This window comes from Zeus faber, assembly GCF_960531495.2.
Source record: "Zeus faber genome assembly, chromosome: 8".
In the NCBI taxonomy this organism is placed as follows: Eukaryota; Metazoa; Chordata; class Actinopteri; order Zeiformes; family Zeidae; genus Zeus; species Zeus faber.
Window position 1 is genome coordinate 8,965,509 of NC_137195.1, and position 20,703 is coordinate 8,986,211.

A 20,703-nucleotide genomic window follows, 5' to 3' on the forward strand; every position below is an offset into this window, starting at 1 on the left:
TCGAAATATTCTTTTTTTTTTTTCCAGAGAAAAACGCCCGTGCTGCCTATACTGTTTGTAGCCATCCTGTCTGGAGGGAGGACGTGCAGGTTTGGAAAAAAAACGTTTTTGGATTAAAATGGTTCAGGTTAGGATGTTATTTTACCCGCACTGACACTGACTGAAATTGGGTTTACTTTGAAAATTTTTTAATTTTGCTATACGTTGCTATTGCGATATATGTTTTTTCGGGTTTCACAACTTCAAATGTGCATCTTAATCTATAAATTTCAAGTTGGGAACACTTAAGAAATATAGATCTTACAAATGTAAGCATTTTTTTAAAAGTTGATTTTTTTTTTTCAGTGCAATAGACATTTGCGATTTGATGGCGGGGTTCCCAAACTAGGGTTCGCGCACGCCATAGGTGGTCTGTGAAGAAATTGCAGGGGGTATGCAACTTTTTTTTTTTTCTATATTTTTTTACATTTTCAAGTATATTTATCAAAATGACTAACGGTGGTGAGGTTTTGTGTTGTGAAAGTTGCACATCGTCAGCAAGGTTTAAGACAATTCAAGTGTTAAATCACACTGCAGGTTTTGGGGGAGCTTTTTGAGGGTGGGGCGTCCCCAGCCAGAGCTCAGTCTGCCAAGGGAACCTTGCCATGAAAAAGTTTGGGAACCCCAGGTTTAAGTCACCTACTGTATCATATAATTGAGCCCATTGTTTATTTCCAACCAGTAGGATGAACACAAATGTTTTGGTTTTTTTGCATATCCATGTAGGCCTTTTGTATAGGCAAGGCCAGCGTAATTGTGCTAACCTTTTTCTTAAAACTGTGTTTGTATAGTTTTTAATATTTTTAGATTATTTTGCCTTATCCTATATGTAGGACTTTTACATAGAAATTGTAACTTGAAAGTGTGCCGTAAAATGCAGAATATGTAGTTAAATCTAGAAGAAATGTAAGGTTTTTAAATATATTCTCTAAATTAAATGTTTTTGGCTCAGAAAACACAATATTTATATTGTTAGATTTATAATATCAAGTTCAAAATAACAAAAAGTGTTCATTTGTATTTATGTTACAACAAATATAATAAAGATAAAAATTGTTATATTATATGAAATAGTTTCGCCCTTTCATTCTCTCAAAGTTAATTACCGGTATATTTGCTTCCTCATAATTTGCAATCTAAACAGACCTAGGCCTATGGGACTGGTGGCAGCTGGCTGGATCACACATTCCAAGCTATTGTCAATCAGCAGCACTTTTCCCTTTGTTTCCAAAATCCAAAAAGTTTAGAATTGATCCTTTTCTGTTATTATCAATATGGGATATCATACATTTCTGACAAATCAGGACTAAACGGGGACAATATCGTAAATTGTCTATGTAACTGCAAGGACCGAGCTTGGGACATGAGTCGATATGACATGACCCATTTAGTGTGTGTGTGTGTGTGTGTGTGTGTGTGTGTGTGTGTGTGTGTGTGTGTGTGTGTATCTGTCTGTCTGTCTGTGTGTGTGTGTGTGTGTGTGTGTGTGTGTGTGTGTGTGTATGTGTGTGTGTGTGTGTGCACGCGCACTTGTATTTGAGTGGATGTGTTTAATATAGCACATGTAGGACTGGGATGGGATGTGTAGTTATCTCATTAGCTTCCACTAATTCTGTTATGGTTCATTACATCCTCTGTGACTCCCCAGTAATGACCCATTACGTCTCCAGTGTCTGACAAATCGACAAATTAACAATAATTCTTGTTGTCAAATAAATCTCAAATTACTTGCAGAAACAAAAAAAGACCAAGCAATAGAGATAACCATTCCTAAAAAATAAGCTGTACTCAAACTATTTCTATACTTGGTTCATATGGAAAATAAATAGGAAAATGACAGGAATTTATATTTTCTTCCTTCTACTGCGGTACTTCTCATTTGCTCACATCTGTTATTTTTTAGCGTTTTTGACTGCTTGTGGATTTGTTTTATAGATTACTCACGGAAACCCTTTTAGATCATGCTCTAAAAAAGCCAATAATATTCTGAAACATGTCACGGCTATGGATCTGCAACTAGATTTTACTTTTACTCTGTACTTTCCCATTTGCTGGTTCTAGTGGAATCGGGTACTTCTCTTTTTCCAGTATTGTTACGTAGGGGAGCAGCTTTTTCGACGTGCCCTGGCAAGAGCAGAATCTGTCTCGCCATGAATCACCGTCTGCCGAAGCGCATTTAGTCCTAGCTCCCGGGAAAGATTCCCGGTAAGACTTCCAGGGAGCTTGCATAGGGCTTTTCATTCCAAAATATAGTCAGGATGGGACCTTTTAAGCCGATCTGTCTTCTTAATGTAGAGGGGAAAGTCTTTTAGTGTAGTCGCACAAAGTTGTGGTTGAGCGGAAAGCGAGCACGTGGAGGTTAATTTGGGGCCCGTAGGCAAAGGAAATGGAACAGAAGGGCAGAATATCATGGAGCAGGCTCATAATTGTAACTTTGCAAAATTCAGAAAAAAGGCGAGGGTCTGTAAATGCTGTAAAATGCCCCCAGAGGTTAGAGCACGACTGCAGGTTGCACAGATAATTGTGTGCAATAGCCTCCTCCACCAATGGTGCTGTATTTGGAGAGGGAGCCAATTGTGTATTTTCATTGAGGCAGCGGGTCCATTCAAGGACATTATGAAATACGTTTTTGAGAGGAGGGGGTTAAAATATAGAGTATAGTGCAGGTGTTGTTTTTTTGCATGACATTCCCAGACATCTTTACGGGCAGGTTTTCAGCTCAGGTCGAAAAAAACAATTGCGACATATAACATAAAATCCTTGGTGGGAGAAAAAAAACATATGCAGAATCCACAAGCCTTAACCGCATAAGGAACGCTCCTGTGCTGGTTCAAACTCAAGTGTTTCCAGGTTGTTCAGAAGACCAAGATGTGTGGCAGCAGTGGATTGAAAACATAAATATAAAGGTCTTTGCTCCCAATAACACCCAGATGAAGGAAGGATGAGATGCAACTGTTTGTCTCTTTGTGATGCCAGGGCTACGACTAAAACTGTATGGTGCAGTGCCTCCCACCAAAGCCAATGTCATTTGCAATTTCTATCCAGTGTTTTTAGAATAAAATAACATCCACATCCACAAAGACTACCTTGATTCGTCAGTTGATGCCACGGACGAACATCGTCGATGCACTTCTCTTTTCAGCCACACTCATGGCAGCCTCACCGGATTTGTTGGTGAAGATTTAGAAGCTACAGAAAGGGATTGTGGCTGGCAGGTACACAGCACTAGATCTGTAGAGATGGGGGTTGGAGGGTTGTTGTTTTTTTTTGGCCAAAATCAACTACGTAATTTACTTTCTCAGAGATGAGCTGAGACATCAGTGGCTTCATCAAGCTGAGTACAGGTATTCACCGAAAAAATAATATTCATTCAATCATCATCAAAATCTGATATATGTAAAATTGATCTATTTTCTCAAGTTAATTAAGTTGGAAAAAAGTTGTTGCAAGTGGTTATCGTCCCTACAAACCACACATACAAGAACTGACGGCTGAAGACGGCTCAGCCAGAGACCATGTGATGGCTTGAAGGCTCAACCTTAAAAAGCAGGGAATGGCTTTTCTGCAACGTATTTTTTTAATACAATCTTTTCCTTGAATCTCTTTTTTTGTTTATCAATTTATAAGTTAATATATTTAATATTTCTATTGTGTAATGTCATTTAAGTTCGACAAATATTGATGAAAATACATGTGTGTATTATGTGAATGTAATGTCGTGTGAATTGCAATTGGTATGAAAATCTGTGGTTCCACACGTAGGAGCATGGAAAAACATATGGGTAAATATGACGTGGAAAATCCCGGTTCTGAAAGTAAAATATTCCACTCTTGGATTTTGAGTTCACCATGTGACTGTTCACCAACTGACCAGTGAGTGAAATGAGCTGGATAGGTGTGTGGCTGGAGCAAAACAAACATGGCAGGAGATTCAATGGCTGAAGTTGTCATCCACTTCTTGGTAAATACCATCCTCCAATGTTTGTTGCCAATAATTTTGATGTCACATTTTCATCTCTCACATGGCATTAGAATTTCATATCCCTTAAACCCTACACCCAGGCTTATCAGCGTCATCAATCTTCATCGAACCAATATGTGGCCAAAGCTCGGTTTGCAGAACTAGTTTCATGGCCCTTGAATGGAATGCATTTCAGATGACTGCGAACGTGATTCATGGGGAGTAGATCTAGGACATGATAGCTCAGCAGCAGGTTTTTTGTTTTTTTATTTTTGAGAGTTAGCTGATTACATTTCTGTGCCCACATGTGAAGAGTTTTTTGGAAAGATTTGTATCATTTTATTATTGATAATGTCAAAAATAATTTTGCTTTATTTTGGAAACATGCCTTTTTTATTGTAACGTGTCATTCAATAACGTATAATTCATTCATTCATTTTATGTTGCTTGTGGCAAAACTATTTTTACATAAACATTATTTATTACTTCATTCAGTAATCACCGCCTTAAATGATTTTTACTACTAACAAAACGGCTTTGTAAAACATATTAGACATTTCTGTGTCTGTCACAGATATGTAGACGCCGGACTCTGCTGACGTCATTTGTTGACGTCATCATACAACAGAGCCCAGCCCAGCGGTGGAAGAAGTACTGTACTACTCAGACCTTTTACTTAAAGGTGCAGTGTGTAGAATTTAGTGACATCTAGCGGTGAGGTTGCAGATGGCAACAAACTGAACCCCCCTCACCCCTACCTTTCCAATGACGTAGGAGAAGCTACAGTGGCCTTCAGGCGCTGAGGAGAAAAAAACCCCACAAAAAACGTGAAAGTCCCTCTCGAGAGCCAGTGTTTGGTTCGTCCGTTCTGGGCTACCGTAGAAGAAACAAGGCTTGTAATCAGGATCGGCATGGTACTTGGGGGGGGACCCGCTCCCTATGTAGATAAAATAGAATTATTCTAACATAACGCCAACACGATTCTTATTTTCATGGGATTATACACTTATTAGAACGCACTTGTGAATATTACATTCCATTTCTGCGAAGTCCATTCCATAAATTCTACGCACTGCACCTTTGAAAGCACAGATACCAGACACAGAATGACTCTAGGACAGTACAAGTTGAAGTACCACATTGACACTTCCACTTAAGTAAAATAATGTAAGTACTCGCTCTTAAATGTACTTAAATTATTAAAAGTAATATAGTTCTATAATACAGCATATAAGTACTACTAGGCCTACTGCACTTTACCGATCCTGATTACAATTTACAGTACACCAAAAATAGTGTAGGTAATAGTAATTTACAAATATACACCAATATATTCAGTAGTTAAAATCTTTTTTTTCTTGTTTTTCTTTTTTAAGTAACGCTATGAAAATGTATGAAAAGTATGGATATTTGCACTGAAATGTAGTGGAGTGGTGAGCATACTTGAGTAAGTACTTAAGTACTTCGTTACCTACAGTAAAAACATAGTTATTTAAAATGTATTTATTTATTCATGTATTTATCACAAGTTATTCCTTTACCATTGTTTGCTACGTTCCATATCACATAGTAATCACATGACCAGGGCGAGGTTGGGGGGCGGCGCCTTACGAGCGCGCCAGCACGCCACGCCCACACCTGGAGGAGGCGTTGACCCTGACACCCGGAAGGGAGCACCGGGCAGCGGGACCTCGAGGAAGAGGGATTTCCGAGCCCTTAGATTAGGGTCCGTAAGTTGCGCGGGATCCATGCCAGGGTCCGCCATCACCCGTTGATCTTTTTTTTTTTTTTTTTTTTTTTTTCTCTCGTCCGGGGACAACATGCGCTTTTCAGGGGCCCGAAGTCTAGAGGCGCTCCTTCTCATCTCAAGCTTCTTACACGCGTCAGGTGAGTTCCACTTTGTGTGCTGCTTTACGGGTTGACGGTCTGTGTTGTTTACGTGTCTGTTTATGTGTGCTATAGCCAATGGAGCGGAATGATTCACTTTGTGGATTATTGGCGTCTTTAATAAATCGCCGTTAATTGGGCGTTTAAAGCCTAGGTCCGTATCAGAGGTTTTGCGTATAAATAGAATCCCGTAGTTAAAAAATAAAATACAATCAAATCACAGACACTGATGTTACCAGTCATATATTAAACCGAAAGGTTATCAAATAACATTACTTTTCTTTATTGAACACATAAACAAAACAAAAATAGTTTGCCCCAAAACGCTTTACAGAGGTCAGGAACAAAATAAATAATATAAAAACAGAAAACACACATATATACACACATGCATTCTTCCGAACGGTGAATAGACAATTATTAACAGAAACATATACGAAGTGAGTGGAGATGAAAAATGCGTGTATAAGAGGTAATACAGCAAATTATTCACATAATGGAGGTGTGTGTGTGTGTGTGTGTGTGTGTGTGTGTGTGTATGTATGTGTGTGTGTGTGTGTGTCTGTCCAAATGCAAGAGGTTATAACACTGTGCTTTAAAACTTTAAATGACAATATATACACATATAATGTCCTAAAAATGTATTCTAATAATGGAATAATCTATTAATTAATTCTACTACAGTGCTCTTTGCCTGATATTATTCTTTCCCGCAGTTAACAACCTAACCATTGGTGTCATGTGTTATTTTTCTTTTTATGGAATTGTAATGTTTGCTTGATTCCTTCTAGGCTTCCTGAAGCTAAAGATCATCCCTGACAAGGGGGCCATCTTCAACATCAACCGTAGCCAAGTAAAGGGGTCACAGTGCCAAGTGTGCACTGGGGAGGGAATAAAAGTCTGTGGCGGGTCAGCTGTGTTAAGAGACTCTCGTGCTTATTCAGTTGAATTCCAATGCCTCAAACCCCAAGATGTCATACATGTGGAAATTCTACGAAATATCGGTAAGTCTCGATTTAATTTCCTGTCTTGTCAAATGCAAATTAATGGTATCACATTTGGATTGTTCTATCTAATTAGATGTCATGCTGGCAAGGGAGACTCCCAATACAGAAGAAGGATTAGGATGTTTCAAAGTGTCCTAGTGACCAGGGTAATCGCTGTTTTTTAGATTGTACATCCCGGTCCTGTGGCGGGGACATCATCCAGGCGGAAACTGGCTCTCTACCTTTGATGGGTTTTAACCGCACATTCACCTGGAACCTGAAGGCCGCCGCGTCCAAAGCGTTCCGAATCGACCTGACCGAGACGGGTCTGAGGCAGGTTGTTAATCCCTCAGAAGGCTGTCCGGATCAGCACACCTACCGCCTCCAGGCCGCGGGGACAGTGGCCGTCGGGACTTTCTGCAGAGGTGGCGCTATCGGCCAAGTCCAGATCCTGAACCTCGGCCGGTTCTCTGTGGACGTTCCAGCCAAGCAGAAACTGCAGGCTGCTCAGTTTAAAGTGTCCGTTGGGGAAGAAATAAAGTGTGAGTTGGCTTGAATAGTCCAATCGCGAATACTTTCCTTTTCCCTCTCGTATCATGTTCATACTTTTTCACGCCTGGTTATGATGATATGATATGATATGGTGATGGTGATGATGATGGTGGTGATAAAGTCTAGAAGAACATAGAGATGAGTCGATAAGTCTGATCACGGTGGAAGAGTTGGATATTGCAGAAGGCACTTATGTATATATTTGTTTTCTTCCAGCCCTGGCCAAAATCAAAGTGATTCTTCCAAAGGGGAATGCATCGGCCGAGTTGTTTTCGCCAAACTACCCGGACAGCTTTCCAGACGACGACCTGGTTCAGTGGGAGTTTCAGGTTCCTCCCAAACAAAGTGCGACCATTGAGTTTTTGAATAACACTCAGCCTCGTTGCAAGAAGAAGAGGACGGCCATCGAGTATCACAGCAAAGGACAAATTCTCCTGGTGCCCCCCCTGGCCGATGCCCAGCCGGCTCGGAAAATGGACAACTTCTCAATGACCCTGAGGAACTGCGAGATGGACCTGAGCCGAACCGGTGCACCAGGACTCTCCCTGCGCTTCAGGGTGTCCTCCGTCGGGACCGGCCTCCCAGGTCTGACTCCCACCACACTTGCATGAACCATACAGTTTGGCAGCGCCCACAACGACGACTTACCACATGTTGCTTTTTTTGAGTGACGAATAATGCTTACTCAGCATTTTGCTGCATAATATGTATTCGCCCAATAGCTATTCACGTTTTCCGCCTAATTTCATTTCTGTTTAGATGTGAAACAAGTCTACATGGTAACAAGTACATTGTTATTGTGTTTAATCACAGTACTGGAGGGTGCTGTTTTTTCAATGAAGGTGTAGGCCTTCAGGTACCAGTTTCGGAGACTTTCAACTTTCAGTCCAAAGAAAATATCAATATTTTTACAATTCTACCACATTTCTTACACAGTTGTGCTACTTCAGTATTAAAAAAAAATAATAATCTAGATGTATTTATATATATATATATATATATATATATATATATATATATATATATATATATATATATATATATATATATATATATATATATATATATATATATATGATTAAAAGCTACTTTGTCCAAAATAAATCAAATTGTCTGGCGAAATTGTAAATCTGCTCTGCACCGTGGCCTGTCAACCAACAAAATGTATTTCAAGTCAGTCAATATGTACATTTACAGATTTTAATTTGATCTCCAATGTTGCACACGATTACCCATTTTACACTCAATCAAATCAAACTGATCAAATGTTCAATTTATTTTAAATCTGTTTTCGCTTTTGAGGCTAATAAGTATTTTTATTTTTGACAAATTGTAATTAGGGGAAATTTAGTTTGTTCAGGAAGTGGATCTATCAAGTTCAAGAGGTTATTTGTCAAGATGTGGATTTAGTATTGCTCATCAATGACTCATTAGATCCAAATCCTCGTAAATGACCACAAGTCCTCCGATATCTTGTTTTTGACATCTGAAATCTGGGAACTGCGTAGTACTTTTAATACTTTAAGTACATTTAATAGCAAGTACTTATATACTTTCACTAGAAATGTCTATGTGGTGCTTTCACTTTACTTTTGTTTCAGGGTTTTTGTAGTTTACTTCATTAAAAGCTCTGACTCCTCTGCCTCTGGATTTCATAGTATAGCTGGAGATTAATACGCCTGCAGTGCTAAGAGTAGGATTTCTTCTTTTTTGTGTATTATTGGCTAAACGTAAAAATCTTTGGGGTACTGACAGAAAACATTGCCGAAATGTCTCTTGAATGTGGGCCTTTAATATTATCATGTCATCCCTTATTTCGCAACTTTGGGCGACTCTCAAATTTCCTCACCAGTGAGTAATAAATGCCTTTCCAGGTCAAATACAAATCACTACATGTTGCCGGGAGGAAATTAAATCAGATTCAGCTCGTTCTCCGCAGCCTGATTGATCTTCTCGTGTGTGTGTGTGTGTGTGTGTGTGTGTGTGTGTGTGTGTGTGTGTGTGTGTGTGTGTGTGTGTGTGTGTGTGTGTGTGTGTGTGTGTGTGTGTGTGTGTGTGTGTGTGTGTGTGTGTGTGTGTGTGTGTTCGTTCGTCACGGTGTCTACGTAGTAGTGTGCGGCGTGGACCTGAAGAAGGAGAAGGGGCTTTCTCTCTCCATCGAGAGGATCCGGCCCGGCTCTGACTGTGAGATGAAAACAGGCTCCAGCACGCAGGAGAAGGTCGTGGTTCCGTCACTGGGCGTGACTCAGCTCTCCTTCCAGGATTGTTCTATGGAGGACCTCTGCGTCACAGCCACCAGAGTCATCGGTGAATAGCTCTCTCATTTTCAGCCATAGCACTAGTTCTTAGACATAACCAGTCGCTAAACCCGGGCCACTATTCACTAATTATTTACCATTCCTTTAATGGGGATGTTTCTCAGACGAGATTGAATCTAAATCGTGGCAAAACTAATCCTACCTAAATTAATCCAGAATTTAAAAAGAGCCTTTCTGAGACATTGCTTAATTTAAGATTAATTAGTTCTAGACTAGGAATTTCGAGACTGAGGCAATGAAGCACTAGTCAGCTTCTTCTGTCCATTTTCTCTATTGTCGGTGTCGACCTGGAGGATAAACCCGCCTCTGGCTGGGTTTAATTTAAGCCTTCGCTTCGACCTAGATCAGCTCTAATCTTCCTTCTCGAAATCAGATTTTCTTTATTTTTTATTTTTTATAAATTAAAGGTGTGATTTAGTTTGAGATTGGAACTAATCTGTGTCTGTGAAACCGCCCCTATTTTCATTATTCCTAGTCTGACCAAAACGCTACCATCTTACAGTCACATTTCAACTTTTAACCCCCCCCCCAGAGTGTCGTCAACTCAAAGACTGCTCCAAGGACCCCGTCCCGCTTGTCCTGCCCGTGCTGCCCAGCTGCCTGCCCGCCTCCCTGGGCAGCATGACGTGGACCCTCCTTGCTCCTGAGCACGGCACCGTGGAGCTTCTCTCGCCCGCCGACGGCCTCAAGCAGTCTCTGCCCGGCCAGCGGTGCAACGACAGTGTCACCCTCGCGGTAGCCGAGGGCAACGGGACTCCTCTGGGACTGTTTTGTTCCCCAGGGCCCATTCAGAAGATCCAAATCCACGTGTCCAATGTGTCCGTCACCGCCGCCAACATAGGGAACAACAGGCCTCAATCAGTATCAAAGCCACTGCTAAAAGTCAAGTTCACAGACAGGATCTCAGGTAGCATCTGAAGCGGGTGAAGTACATCGAATGATGCATTTAAATGTTTTCCGAGATTTTGACGTATTTGCATTTCGCCCCCCCCCCCCCCTCTCTAACGCACATTTCAGATAGGTACATATTCACGGTATCTCCGAAGAAAGGTGCCCTGGCTCTCCTGGCCACTCCGGGTTGGCCGGCAGGCATGACGTCCTATTTCACCGTCTCCTGGATCGTGGCTGTCCCCGCTAAGATGGCGGCCCAGTTGATGTTCACCAACCTCAGCCAGCCCAAGTGCAGCGCGCGGCACACCAACATCAGGGTGCAGTGCTTGGGCTCCCTGGAGGAGAAGTACAGCCGGCGGGAGGACGAAGACAACGTGCACAAGCTCACGGTCCCGCACAGCTTCTACCTCAACATGTCCAACTGCATGACCGAGAGCGGCAACTTCAGCGTGATCACCGAGATCACCCTGCAAAAGCAGAAGGGTAAGAAAACCACACCCGCTGCAGTTCTTTAACCTCTTTTTTTGCACATGTGTCACTGATTGATTTCAGATCTTTAGACCAATTGTAGTATTAGACAAAGGGTAACCTGAGAACATGAAAAAAGTTATCGAACACCCATTTCGCCAATGTGAAAAAGCAACTGGCCTCTTAAACATAATAACTGGTTGCACCGCCTTTAGCAGCAACGCCTCCTATTATTTGATCTCAGTCTTTCACATCGCTGTGGAGGAATGTTTTATCCCAGTGCTTTAATTCAGACTCATTTTTTTCTAAAGATCTGAAACCATCCAATGTGACGAATATACAATAATAGAGCTAGTCGGGAAGGGAGCAAATCCTTTTTTTACACCACTGTATGTGTTTTATCCAGGCACTTAAGAATAATACCTGGTGTGTAACTGACATTGCAAGGGTTAGTTATTCAAATTTTTTTTTTTTTACCTGTGCCGTCAGCATGCCAGGCATACAACACAGTATTTGTACGCCATTGCACCTAGGACAGAGTTAATCTGCAAGTGGAGTTCAAGTTCTCAACCTGCAATGCAACTCTTTATTCATTCTTAAATCATCAAGAACTGCTGCAATAACTGTGTCCTGTGGACGACCTGTAGAATGACAAGAGCACAGTTTTATGTTATAGAGAATCACCACCAACCCCCCTCTTTGGAGAACAATTCATGTTTGGGTCTATAAACAACTAATCACTACTCCAAGAGGGGGAGAATCACCACGGGTAAGACAAATAAACATAGAAACAAACAACATGTACACGGAAACATAAACATTGAACGACAACATGTATTGAAAAACAATTAATTAGGTCCAGGAAAACTGGAACAGCAACTGGTCACGTGGCCTCTTCCTGTCATAGTTATGACAGTCACTGAGGGAGGAAAGGAGAGGAATGTAACCAGGAGGGTTCTGGGGTGCACTCGAAGTGTGCGTGTGCGTGCGTGTGCGTGCGTGTGCGTGTGCGTGTGCGTGTGCGTGTGCGTGTGCGTGTGTGTGTGTGTGTGTGTGTGTGTGTGTGTGGGTGTGGGTGAGGGTGAGGGTGTGTCCACAGAGGGCTTATTACAACTGATTCTGGTTTATAAGGTCGGTATTTTGTCGTGGAGCCTCCAAGCAGCGGAAAGGGCCCCGAAGAACCCGGGCCACAGGCGGCAGGCACGGCTCCAGGCCCTGCACCGACACCCCGCCCGCGAGCCGGCAGGCCCCCTACCCACGCCACGCACAAGGGCGAGGCCCGACCCGCCGCAGCTGACCGGACGCCCCACCTGGCCATGAGCGCCAAGTGCCCATACACGTAGCAGAGTGTGCTCTGCTACATGTATGGGGGGGGCTGGATGTTAGCCCCCCCCCGGCCGATGCCAGCAGGCCGCTAAATATATGGGCCCTCCACCACCTGGGGCACCCGCCGCAAAGAAGCCGCACAGGGGGGGCGCAAAAGGCTGAGAGCCGCCGCCCACACCCACAACAGCAAGCAGCCCTCCCAGGGGCCCAGGACCCGGCGGCGCTCTCCGCAGCCCCGCCAGGTCGAAGCACACCTTAAGCCACCAGGCACAAGCCACCAGGATTGAGCCCAGCCGGCGGGGGGCCCAGACGGCGGGGGGCCCACCTGGCCGCCCCCCGGCCAACCCTGCCCCCACACCGACCCGCCAGCGCCCCGCCACCCCAGAAAAACCCAGTGCTCAATGTGTGCTGTTGGAAATTGCAGTTAAAATTGTGGGATGTGGGGGTACGAGTCCTTCAGGCAATTCGAACCGGAATCACTCGCACCCCTCCTGCCCCGCAGACCCTGGTCTGGTGGAGTGTTGTACGGAGTAGGATTGGTGTGTGAGTGCTAGGCTAATATGAGTGTGATTAAAGTTTCGGGACTAAGGAGAAGCACGCTGGGGCAGGAGCGTGATAGGCAAGATGCCCGCCGCATCACCACCCACGTAGCTTGCGCCCCACCCATCCCGCAAACCCGAGGCCTATTGTGTGGTGTATGTACTGTATGAGTATGAGTTTTGGCACTGGGAGAGATAGGCGAAGCGCGACCAGATCAATGCAAGGGCGTACCCGGACCGGACCGCGCCCTAGCACCAGGGGTTAGACATTCATTGTAAAATAAATATTCAACTTTTGTTTGTTTCGTTGTTGATAACCAGACCCGATCCTGACTGTCGTCTTGAGCGTGGTGGCTGCCCTGCTGGTGGTGTTTGTCATCGTGTTGGTCGTGGTCTGTGTGGTGATCAGGTGAGTGTATATGCTGCGAGTGGGTGTTGTTCTGTCACATCCTCCTCTCATTCAATTATTTTTATTGCTTATTGTTAACAAAATCGCATATATCTTACAACAGAGGACTAAAATAGCTACTCGTTTGTGCACGCTTTCAGGTTTGTTGATGTCATGGTATGCTCTGCTGTTTGCCTGGTTTTAGACTGTTTGAATACATATATTTGTTATTTTAAAGCGTTTAACTTCCCTCCATTTCAATCACTACCCACACACAGGAAAAAGAAAAAAATGATGAATAACCATCAGGTGTCAATCTACAACCTCAATGGCACCAGCTTCAGGCCAGGGCAGGATGACCCTCAGTCGGGTGAGGATGACTACCACGTCTACGCCTCGATTGAGGACACGCTGGTCTACACCCACCTCCTGATCAAGGGCGGGGAGATGGGGATCCACGAGGACGTTGACACGTACCGGCCCTTCACCGGACCCATGGACCCGCTCAAACCAGCGCCTTCCACGGACACTCGGACAGACCACCCAGAGGTGGACGTCTATCGGCCGTTTGTGCCCCCGTCTCAGGAGGCTGTCCCGGTGCCTGCCAGGCCTCCAAGCCACGTCCCATCCATGAAAGACAATGAGCTGTACGGCCTGAACGTCCCACGGGAGATGGAAGACTCTGAGAAACCCACGCTGGGTCCTCGGTTGGAGCCAGAGGGCAGTGACTGAGCACTGTGTCACTTTGGGGTTTTATTGTTTTGTTCTATCAGCATTTCCCACTTGTACAGAACCCATTCCCTGGCATATGTGATCACCTGCTTTTAACCCTCGCAACAGGGATTTCCGCATCTTTCAGTTGTGTTCTCCAGCCGAAGCCAAAGCCTGTTCAAACTTGTCTGTCGGTAGTTCACATTGTTTCATTGGAGATGAGGCACGGACGATCTTGCTTTGATAATCAATTTATCAGTGCTACTTCTCCATGTTTTGTTTGTTTGTTTTTGTGTGTGTGTGTGTGTGTGTGTGTGTGTGTGTGTGTGTGTGCGCCTACTTTTAGTTTTATCCTTTTTATTTAAATTGTGAAATATAGATTTTCATCAGGAAATAATCACTCGCATTTTCTATTTATTCCACACATTAAGCTTTGATTAAAATCACAAGACAGTTGTAATGAACGTTTATGTTTACTGTCTGTGACTATGACGACGGGTGATGCCTCCTGCTGTGTTATCACTGCAATGCTCCATTTCCTCGTTGCTTGTAATTATTACAGGAAAAAATCCCATAGAGGACTGAGGTTGATTGAGAGATGAGTATAATTTTTTTTAATCTGGTGCGCATTTTCTTGATGGCCAAATTACCTTATCAAATAGCTGATTGTCCCTTATCAATTAATTACTTTTGTTTTATTACATAAAAAAAAAAAAAAAAAAAAAAATATATATATATATATATATATATATATATATATATATTAATATTAATATTAATATTAAAAAAAAAAAAATGAAAGTGTGTTGGCCTGTTTGGGCTCTGGATTAAAAAAAAACTTTTTTTTATTTTTTATTTGAGATATTATCCTGTAGAAGTATTACGCATCCATCGCTTCTCCTACATATAATACCATGGCATTCAGAAAAGCTACTCTAGGGGGAGACATGCCTCTGGCAGTTGCTTGTTTTATTGTAAGGTTTTGTTATTGCTGTTACTTGTTTCCTTATAAAAAATATTTTTCATTAACAAATTTAAATAATAAATGGGTTCATTAAGTGGACTCTCAGAAGAGTGTAAGCACCAGAACATATTAAAAAGTCGAAAGCAGAATGTGATAGATAAGTCAAGCAGTGCATTGCTGTTCAGTAATACAGTTTTATTGGATAGACAGTGAGGAAAGTTTTAATAAAAAAAACCATAAAGACAGCCAACCAGGAGTGTACTTCATTAATCAAATGCTATGCTGGTACATTGCCGAATGCCCTAAGACTTAATTCCACATTCTACTTAATCAACTACTTAGTTCAGCCACTCCAACATAATTCCTCAAGATTTCCCCTACGTGTGCCAAAGAGTGTTTATTTTATTTTATGCATAGAACAGAGTTAGTTTCAGGGCGTTACAACAGAAGGAGACAGCAGAAGCAGCGGCAACCTTCAACATTACATTACATTCCATTTAGTCATTTAGCAGACGCTTCTATCCAAAGCGACTTACAATTAAACAATATTGAACTCACAGACGGAGGCCTTTTCGGCGCGGCAGCTTTCGTCGAACCACTTCCCGTTGGCTGAGATGGAGAGAATGGCACAGTTCTGGAGCCGCCCGCCGTCGGGCTGCAGGGTGATATCCGTCTCCCAGTTCTTGAAACGCACGCTTCCCCCCGACTGGTCGACCCAGTGGCCGTCCGTCACCATGTCGTTGATCCCCAGCCAGACGTGCTCCTCGGGGCCGATGCTCTGCCGCACGTAGGCGTAGAGCTGGTCGTTTTCATCCCCCGTCAGAGGCGTGCCCAGGCTGCCGCCCTTGGCGATGCAGTCGTCGCTGGCCGCGTGGTAGCTCTTCTTCACCGGATCAGCCAGGAAGCATTTGCCGAGGATTTTGGTGCCTCTCAAGCAAACTGTATGGGGGTGGAAGTCAGTCACTCAGTAAGACAGGTGTGATGGTTCCGTCCTGTTTGACATAACTTGTTTTGTTCTTTTTATGCTCCAGCAGGGGTGGGCAAACTTTTTAGGTTCGAGGGCCGGGTGTCGTTTTGAAGATCAGGCGACGGGCCGCATTTTAAGTTGAACATTTCTGATGTTCCACCGCACTCAAAGAATCACCTTATATACAAATGAATCATTTTCTCTGAGAAGTATTGTGTTTTTACATGATTTAACAGTTGCACTAATGTAGCTTATAAATGTCTTTACCAGAGCCATGTTCATGTTTTTATTTATCAAGCTGGTTAGTTTCATACCGGGATATTTTTAATACATTTACACATGCATTTAGATACAATATACCTATACATATTTTATATTTCCTTATCAGTGCATTTTGTTATCGTCATGTTGCATATTCAGCGTTTCTAAAAACGTGATCAAGCGGTTGGATTGGGTTGGATTCATTTTGATGAAGGTCATACCCCGGAACCGCGGACCTTGCTTTGCCGACCACCGCCGGCCCTTATCGGTAAACCGGGACGGCAAACACACGTCGCCCTGCGCGAATCCTACCTGTTTGCAAGGCCTGCTGCTCCTTCAGGAGGTTCAGCTCCAGCACGATGTCGCTCACTTGTTTCTTCAGCTCCTCGATCGCGGCGCTGTTCTCTGCGTCTGGCGAAGCGAGAGGGACGACCAACCCCACCCCCACCCCCACCCCCCCAGCAGAACCAAGACACATCCGGGAACGGTTCACTTTTTTCGTCGTTTATTATGTCCTTCTACATTTATTCCTTAATAATGAAACAAAAACAAAACTAACAAAAAAAAGACACTGAGACGTCAACGACCGCGGGGGCTTCTGCGTCCTACCTTTCTTGCCGCCCCTCTTCCTGGTGGAGTTCTGCTGCAGGGCCGGGGTCGCCAGCAGGAGACACAGCAACAAGCACGCGCGGCCGGTCGCCATGGTGCGCGGGGAAACGCTGGGCGGCAGAGCGGTAAATCCAGAGGCCGACGACGGTGGGGTGGCGAGGCAAAGACCCCTCTGCGCGACTGCGAGGTTGTTTGGGCGAGGGGCGGGCGTGTGCTCTGCGCCGGGGGTGTCGGCGGCGGCGGGGTCGTGTGAGGAAATCTTATCTCACACGGAGGAAATGAGTTGCAGATGTCTTCGCGGCGTTTGGGGTGTTTGCTTTGGAGGATGTTGAGGCGGGGAAGGGGGGGGGGGTGAATGACATCATCCAGCCTCTTTACACACCGCGGAGGCGAGCGTGACTCTGGTTCCGTGTGGTATGTTTACGGGGTGACTGAATCGTGGGAGAGGGATTGCGTGTGTGTGCGTGTGTGTGTGTGCGGAGCGTTTGTCTTTAATATTCACGTCTTTAACATTCTCTCTTATGGCTCAACACACAGTACGCGGTTAAAGTGTATGAGCCATGTGTATCAGATTTGGTGAACCATCGATGCCACTTTCATTCAAGTGAACTTCCGTTGACTCCAATTACCCAGTTTATTCATGGCCGCGTGCTACAACTGAACAAGATAAATAAATCTTTCCCCGTGTTTTTGCTTCGTCTCCAGAAAGCCCTCGGTGTCGTTGTTCCGTGGTGCGCCAGGGGTCGGATTTGTTTTGGTGCTTCTCCCTGAGCCGGCATCTGGTTCCTCTCAGGGAGATGGAGAACGTAGAGCTGCAGCACACACACACACACACACACACACACTTTCTTCTCCAGCGCCCTTCTCTAACATGCAATAATACACAGGATGTGATGTCCAATCCTGGTGCTGGTAAGAAGGGTACACACAGGAGCCCAGTTCAACCAAACTCAATACACTCTGTGCATGAATCTCGGCTGCTGGGTTAATTAGAGACCGCTGAGGCGACCGCTGAGGCGACCGCTGCGAGGGCCAATCTGAGTGAATTTCACGGTTCGAAGGTTTTCGAGCGGGCACCTCTACCCAGATGGTTCATCGAATTAGACCGACTACACCTCCAGAAGGCTGGACGGTGAGTCCTCCCGTCCCGGAACCGCCCCCGTCTCCAGACCAGGAACCACACACACCCTTGCCCAGTGATAATCTTTAAATACAGCCACTGGCCCGGCACGGTCACGCCCAGTGGCTGCACTCAATCCCGAATAACCGTCACCAACACCTTATGGGCCACATCGGTGATTACCCTTTTAGGCTGACTCAGGGGCACCAATTCGGTACGTGGCCTCCTCAGTGGCGACCGTCCACCCGTCCCCAAAAATCATCGTGGCCTAAGAGGTTCCTCCCCAACTGATCGGTTTTCTTCTCATCCACAGCCGCTGACTCAGCTGTTGAGGACAAATCCCTAAGGGCTTATCTCAGAGAATGACTTCCAGTACCAAGCACACATAAGCACACAAAACACATACCAAGCGCGCAAGACACATCATTTGGATATTGAATGTCTCCCGGATTTACTGGTTACGCAACCAAATATCACAGCGACTGAATTGGGATATGACGGAAGTTGCACATCACCAATCTAAATACCAGTGATACAGTAATACATATTTGTCTCTATCATTCAACGAGGACAAACCAGAGCGGGAAAAAGAGGGAAATTCAACTTCATCGTTCACTATTTATTAGTACAAAGTTTAAATAACATGTACAATTATTATTATTTTTTTTTAATAAAACTTACAATTCAATGGATAATCAGTCATAAAAACCAGTCCAGCGAATATGACATTCATCGCTTAGTTCAATCAACAATGTACAAAACCTCAGCCAGACAAGGCAGCGTGACATCTTGTTCATAGAAACATGGAAAGAACGCCCAGGAAATGGCCAAAAGTTACAATTCTCTGATTCAGAGTTCTGGTCAGCGTCCCGGCCGTGGAGGCAGCGGCAGGGGACGTACTTGGTTATCACTCAGATGCATAGTTAGTTAGTAGGTTAGTAATAGTGCCCGGCCCGCCCCGCACCGCGTGGCCTCAGACCACACTACGTCTCCTTGGCTGGAACAACATTCTCCTCCATTTGATTATGAAACACTGGCATGAGCACAGAGGCCGACACTCCGCAGCTACACGCTGTACGTGCCTGCGTTGAATCATACGGACATCCTTAGATGAGATAAATATCACATAGTTAATCCGTGCATGATGGACGTACTGTGAGGAAGACGACTGGCCATTGTTGAACTAGGGCTGTAACTGCTGAGTATCGGCATCAAATACTCAATTTCTACCAGAGCGCTTCAGAGTTGTGGAAACAAAGCTTTTTTTGGGGTCACATAATAGCTCTTACTTACTCAGCTTCTATTAATCCAAATATCTGAGTAAAGCTCTTGTATGAGTTGTCATTTTAGGGCACGGCTTCACAGCGTACAAAAAGGGAAAAAGGGAAACAACAACGACCACAAAATAATAACGCACAGTTAAGATACGGGATTGCTTGCAAACAGGCCGTTCGTCAACACAAAATAAATACACCGAAATGAGGAGGAGAACACGATGGAGGCGGAGTATCTTGAGGTAAATACGTGCAGGAATAAATTAAGTGTGCTTATGTTCTTTTAAACATAGAGTTCACTTTTTGCTTGGTTGTCGCTGCGGTTGCGATGAAGCTTCTCACTCGAATTGCAGCACCGCCGAACTACGTAGGACAAAGCACTGCAAGGAAACCAGATTTTAAAAATGATGTATATATATATATATATATATATATATATATATACACATACACACACAGTACAGGGAAACTCATACCAGACTGACCAGCCATCAAACTTTCAAATCAAATAAGATAGAAGGGAAGATAAGGAGATTAAGAGGAAATGGGAGGAGGGCAATCAGTTTATAAATGTGGTGATCATTTGGTGATTTGCTTAAAAATGTTCAGGTTTATTTTCCATTATCCTGCCATTCTTTATATTTTATTGTACAACAGTAAAATGTTGTGGTTTATATTTTTATTTTATTATTATTGGTTTATATTGTATTATTGTGTATATATATATATATATATATATATATATATATAATACAATATAAACCAATTATATATATATATATATATACTTTCCATTATCCTGCCATATTTTATTGTGTACAGTTAACTGTGAGGTTTATTGTATTTTTCACATATTCCCCTTGATATTGATATATTTATATTTTTTTATTTTTATACTTTTAATTTATTAGGTTGTCAGTATTAGGCAGATAGTATCTATCTATCTATCTATCTATCTATCTATCTATCTATCTATCTATCTATCTATCTATCCATCCAATAATCCATCCATCCATCCATCCATCCATCTATCTATCTATGGAAAGAAAATACAGATTATCACAGGGGCCATTTGGGATGACTTTGAAACTCATGATCACAATAGCATCACAAGTTAAATACTATTTATAAAAATAATCCGAAAAAAGAGGTTTTGTGAAACTAAGTCCAGTGTGTTCAGTGCAGCGTGATATGAGCGCAGTGCAGAAGCGTTGGTCTGGTGTTATGAACACTCAGAATACCACAGACTGCTGAGCCGTAGACAGTGAAGGGGAAGATTGGAGGTGAGACGGGCGGGTCACGATTTGGGGAAGATTGCACTGTGCAGGTCACACCGTGAATGTGTCACAAACCTCTCCATCCGTCGCTCTCACATCAGAGCTAGTGTGACGCAATGGGAAATAGGACGGAAATAAGACAGAAATGGTATGAAAGTGAAAAAT

At 43.6% G+C, this 20,703-nt stretch overlaps 3 protein-coding genes across 3 annotated transcripts in view; 1 reads left to right on the forward strand and 2 right to left on the reverse strand.

Annotated features, from left to right (window-relative positions):
- Window positions 1-5,820: 5,820 nt before the first annotated feature.
- cdcp1a (CUB domain containing protein 1a) lies at window positions 5,821-14,143 on the forward strand (the record flags this gene model as incomplete). The annotated part of the gene is made up of 9 exons (XM_080005810.1): window positions 5,821-5,887; window positions 6,679-6,732; window positions 7,059-7,415; window positions 7,642-8,010; window positions 9,535-9,732; window positions 10,276-10,650; window positions 10,761-11,117; window positions 13,289-13,376; window positions 13,634-14,143. The coding sequence occupies 9 exons, from the start codon at window positions 5,821-5,823 to the stop codon at window positions 14,085-14,087; spliced, it is 2,319 nt and encodes a 772-aa protein (XP_079861936.1). The 3' UTR covers window positions 14,088-14,143.
- A 1,072-nt stretch (window positions 14,144-15,215) lies between these two features.
- On the reverse strand, window positions 15,216-17,063 carry clec3ba (C-type lectin domain family 3, member Ba). The gene is made up of 3 exons (XM_080005054.1): window positions 16,868-17,063; window positions 16,571-16,669; window positions 15,216-15,969 (listed from the first exon to the last, which is right to left on the reverse strand). The coding sequence occupies exons 1-3, from the start codon at window positions 16,959-16,961 to the stop codon at window positions 15,569-15,571; spliced, it is 594 nt and encodes a 197-aa protein (XP_079861180.1). The 5' UTR covers window positions 16,962-17,063; the 3' UTR covers window positions 15,216-15,568.
- Window positions 17,064-18,773: 1,710 nt separating this feature from the next.
- The window catches only part of fez2a (fasciculation and elongation protein zeta 2a), a gene marked incomplete at its 5' end in the record, with an annotated part of 9,836 nt that continues 7,906 nt past the window's right edge, over window positions 18,774-20,703 (reverse strand). The window contains one exon of the mRNA XM_080005811.1: window positions 18,774-19,641. Coding sequence (XP_079861937.1) covers window positions 19,625-19,641 — 17 coding nt within the window. The 3' untranslated portion in view covers window positions 18,774-19,624. The remainder of the gene's footprint in view (window positions 19,642-20,703) is intronic.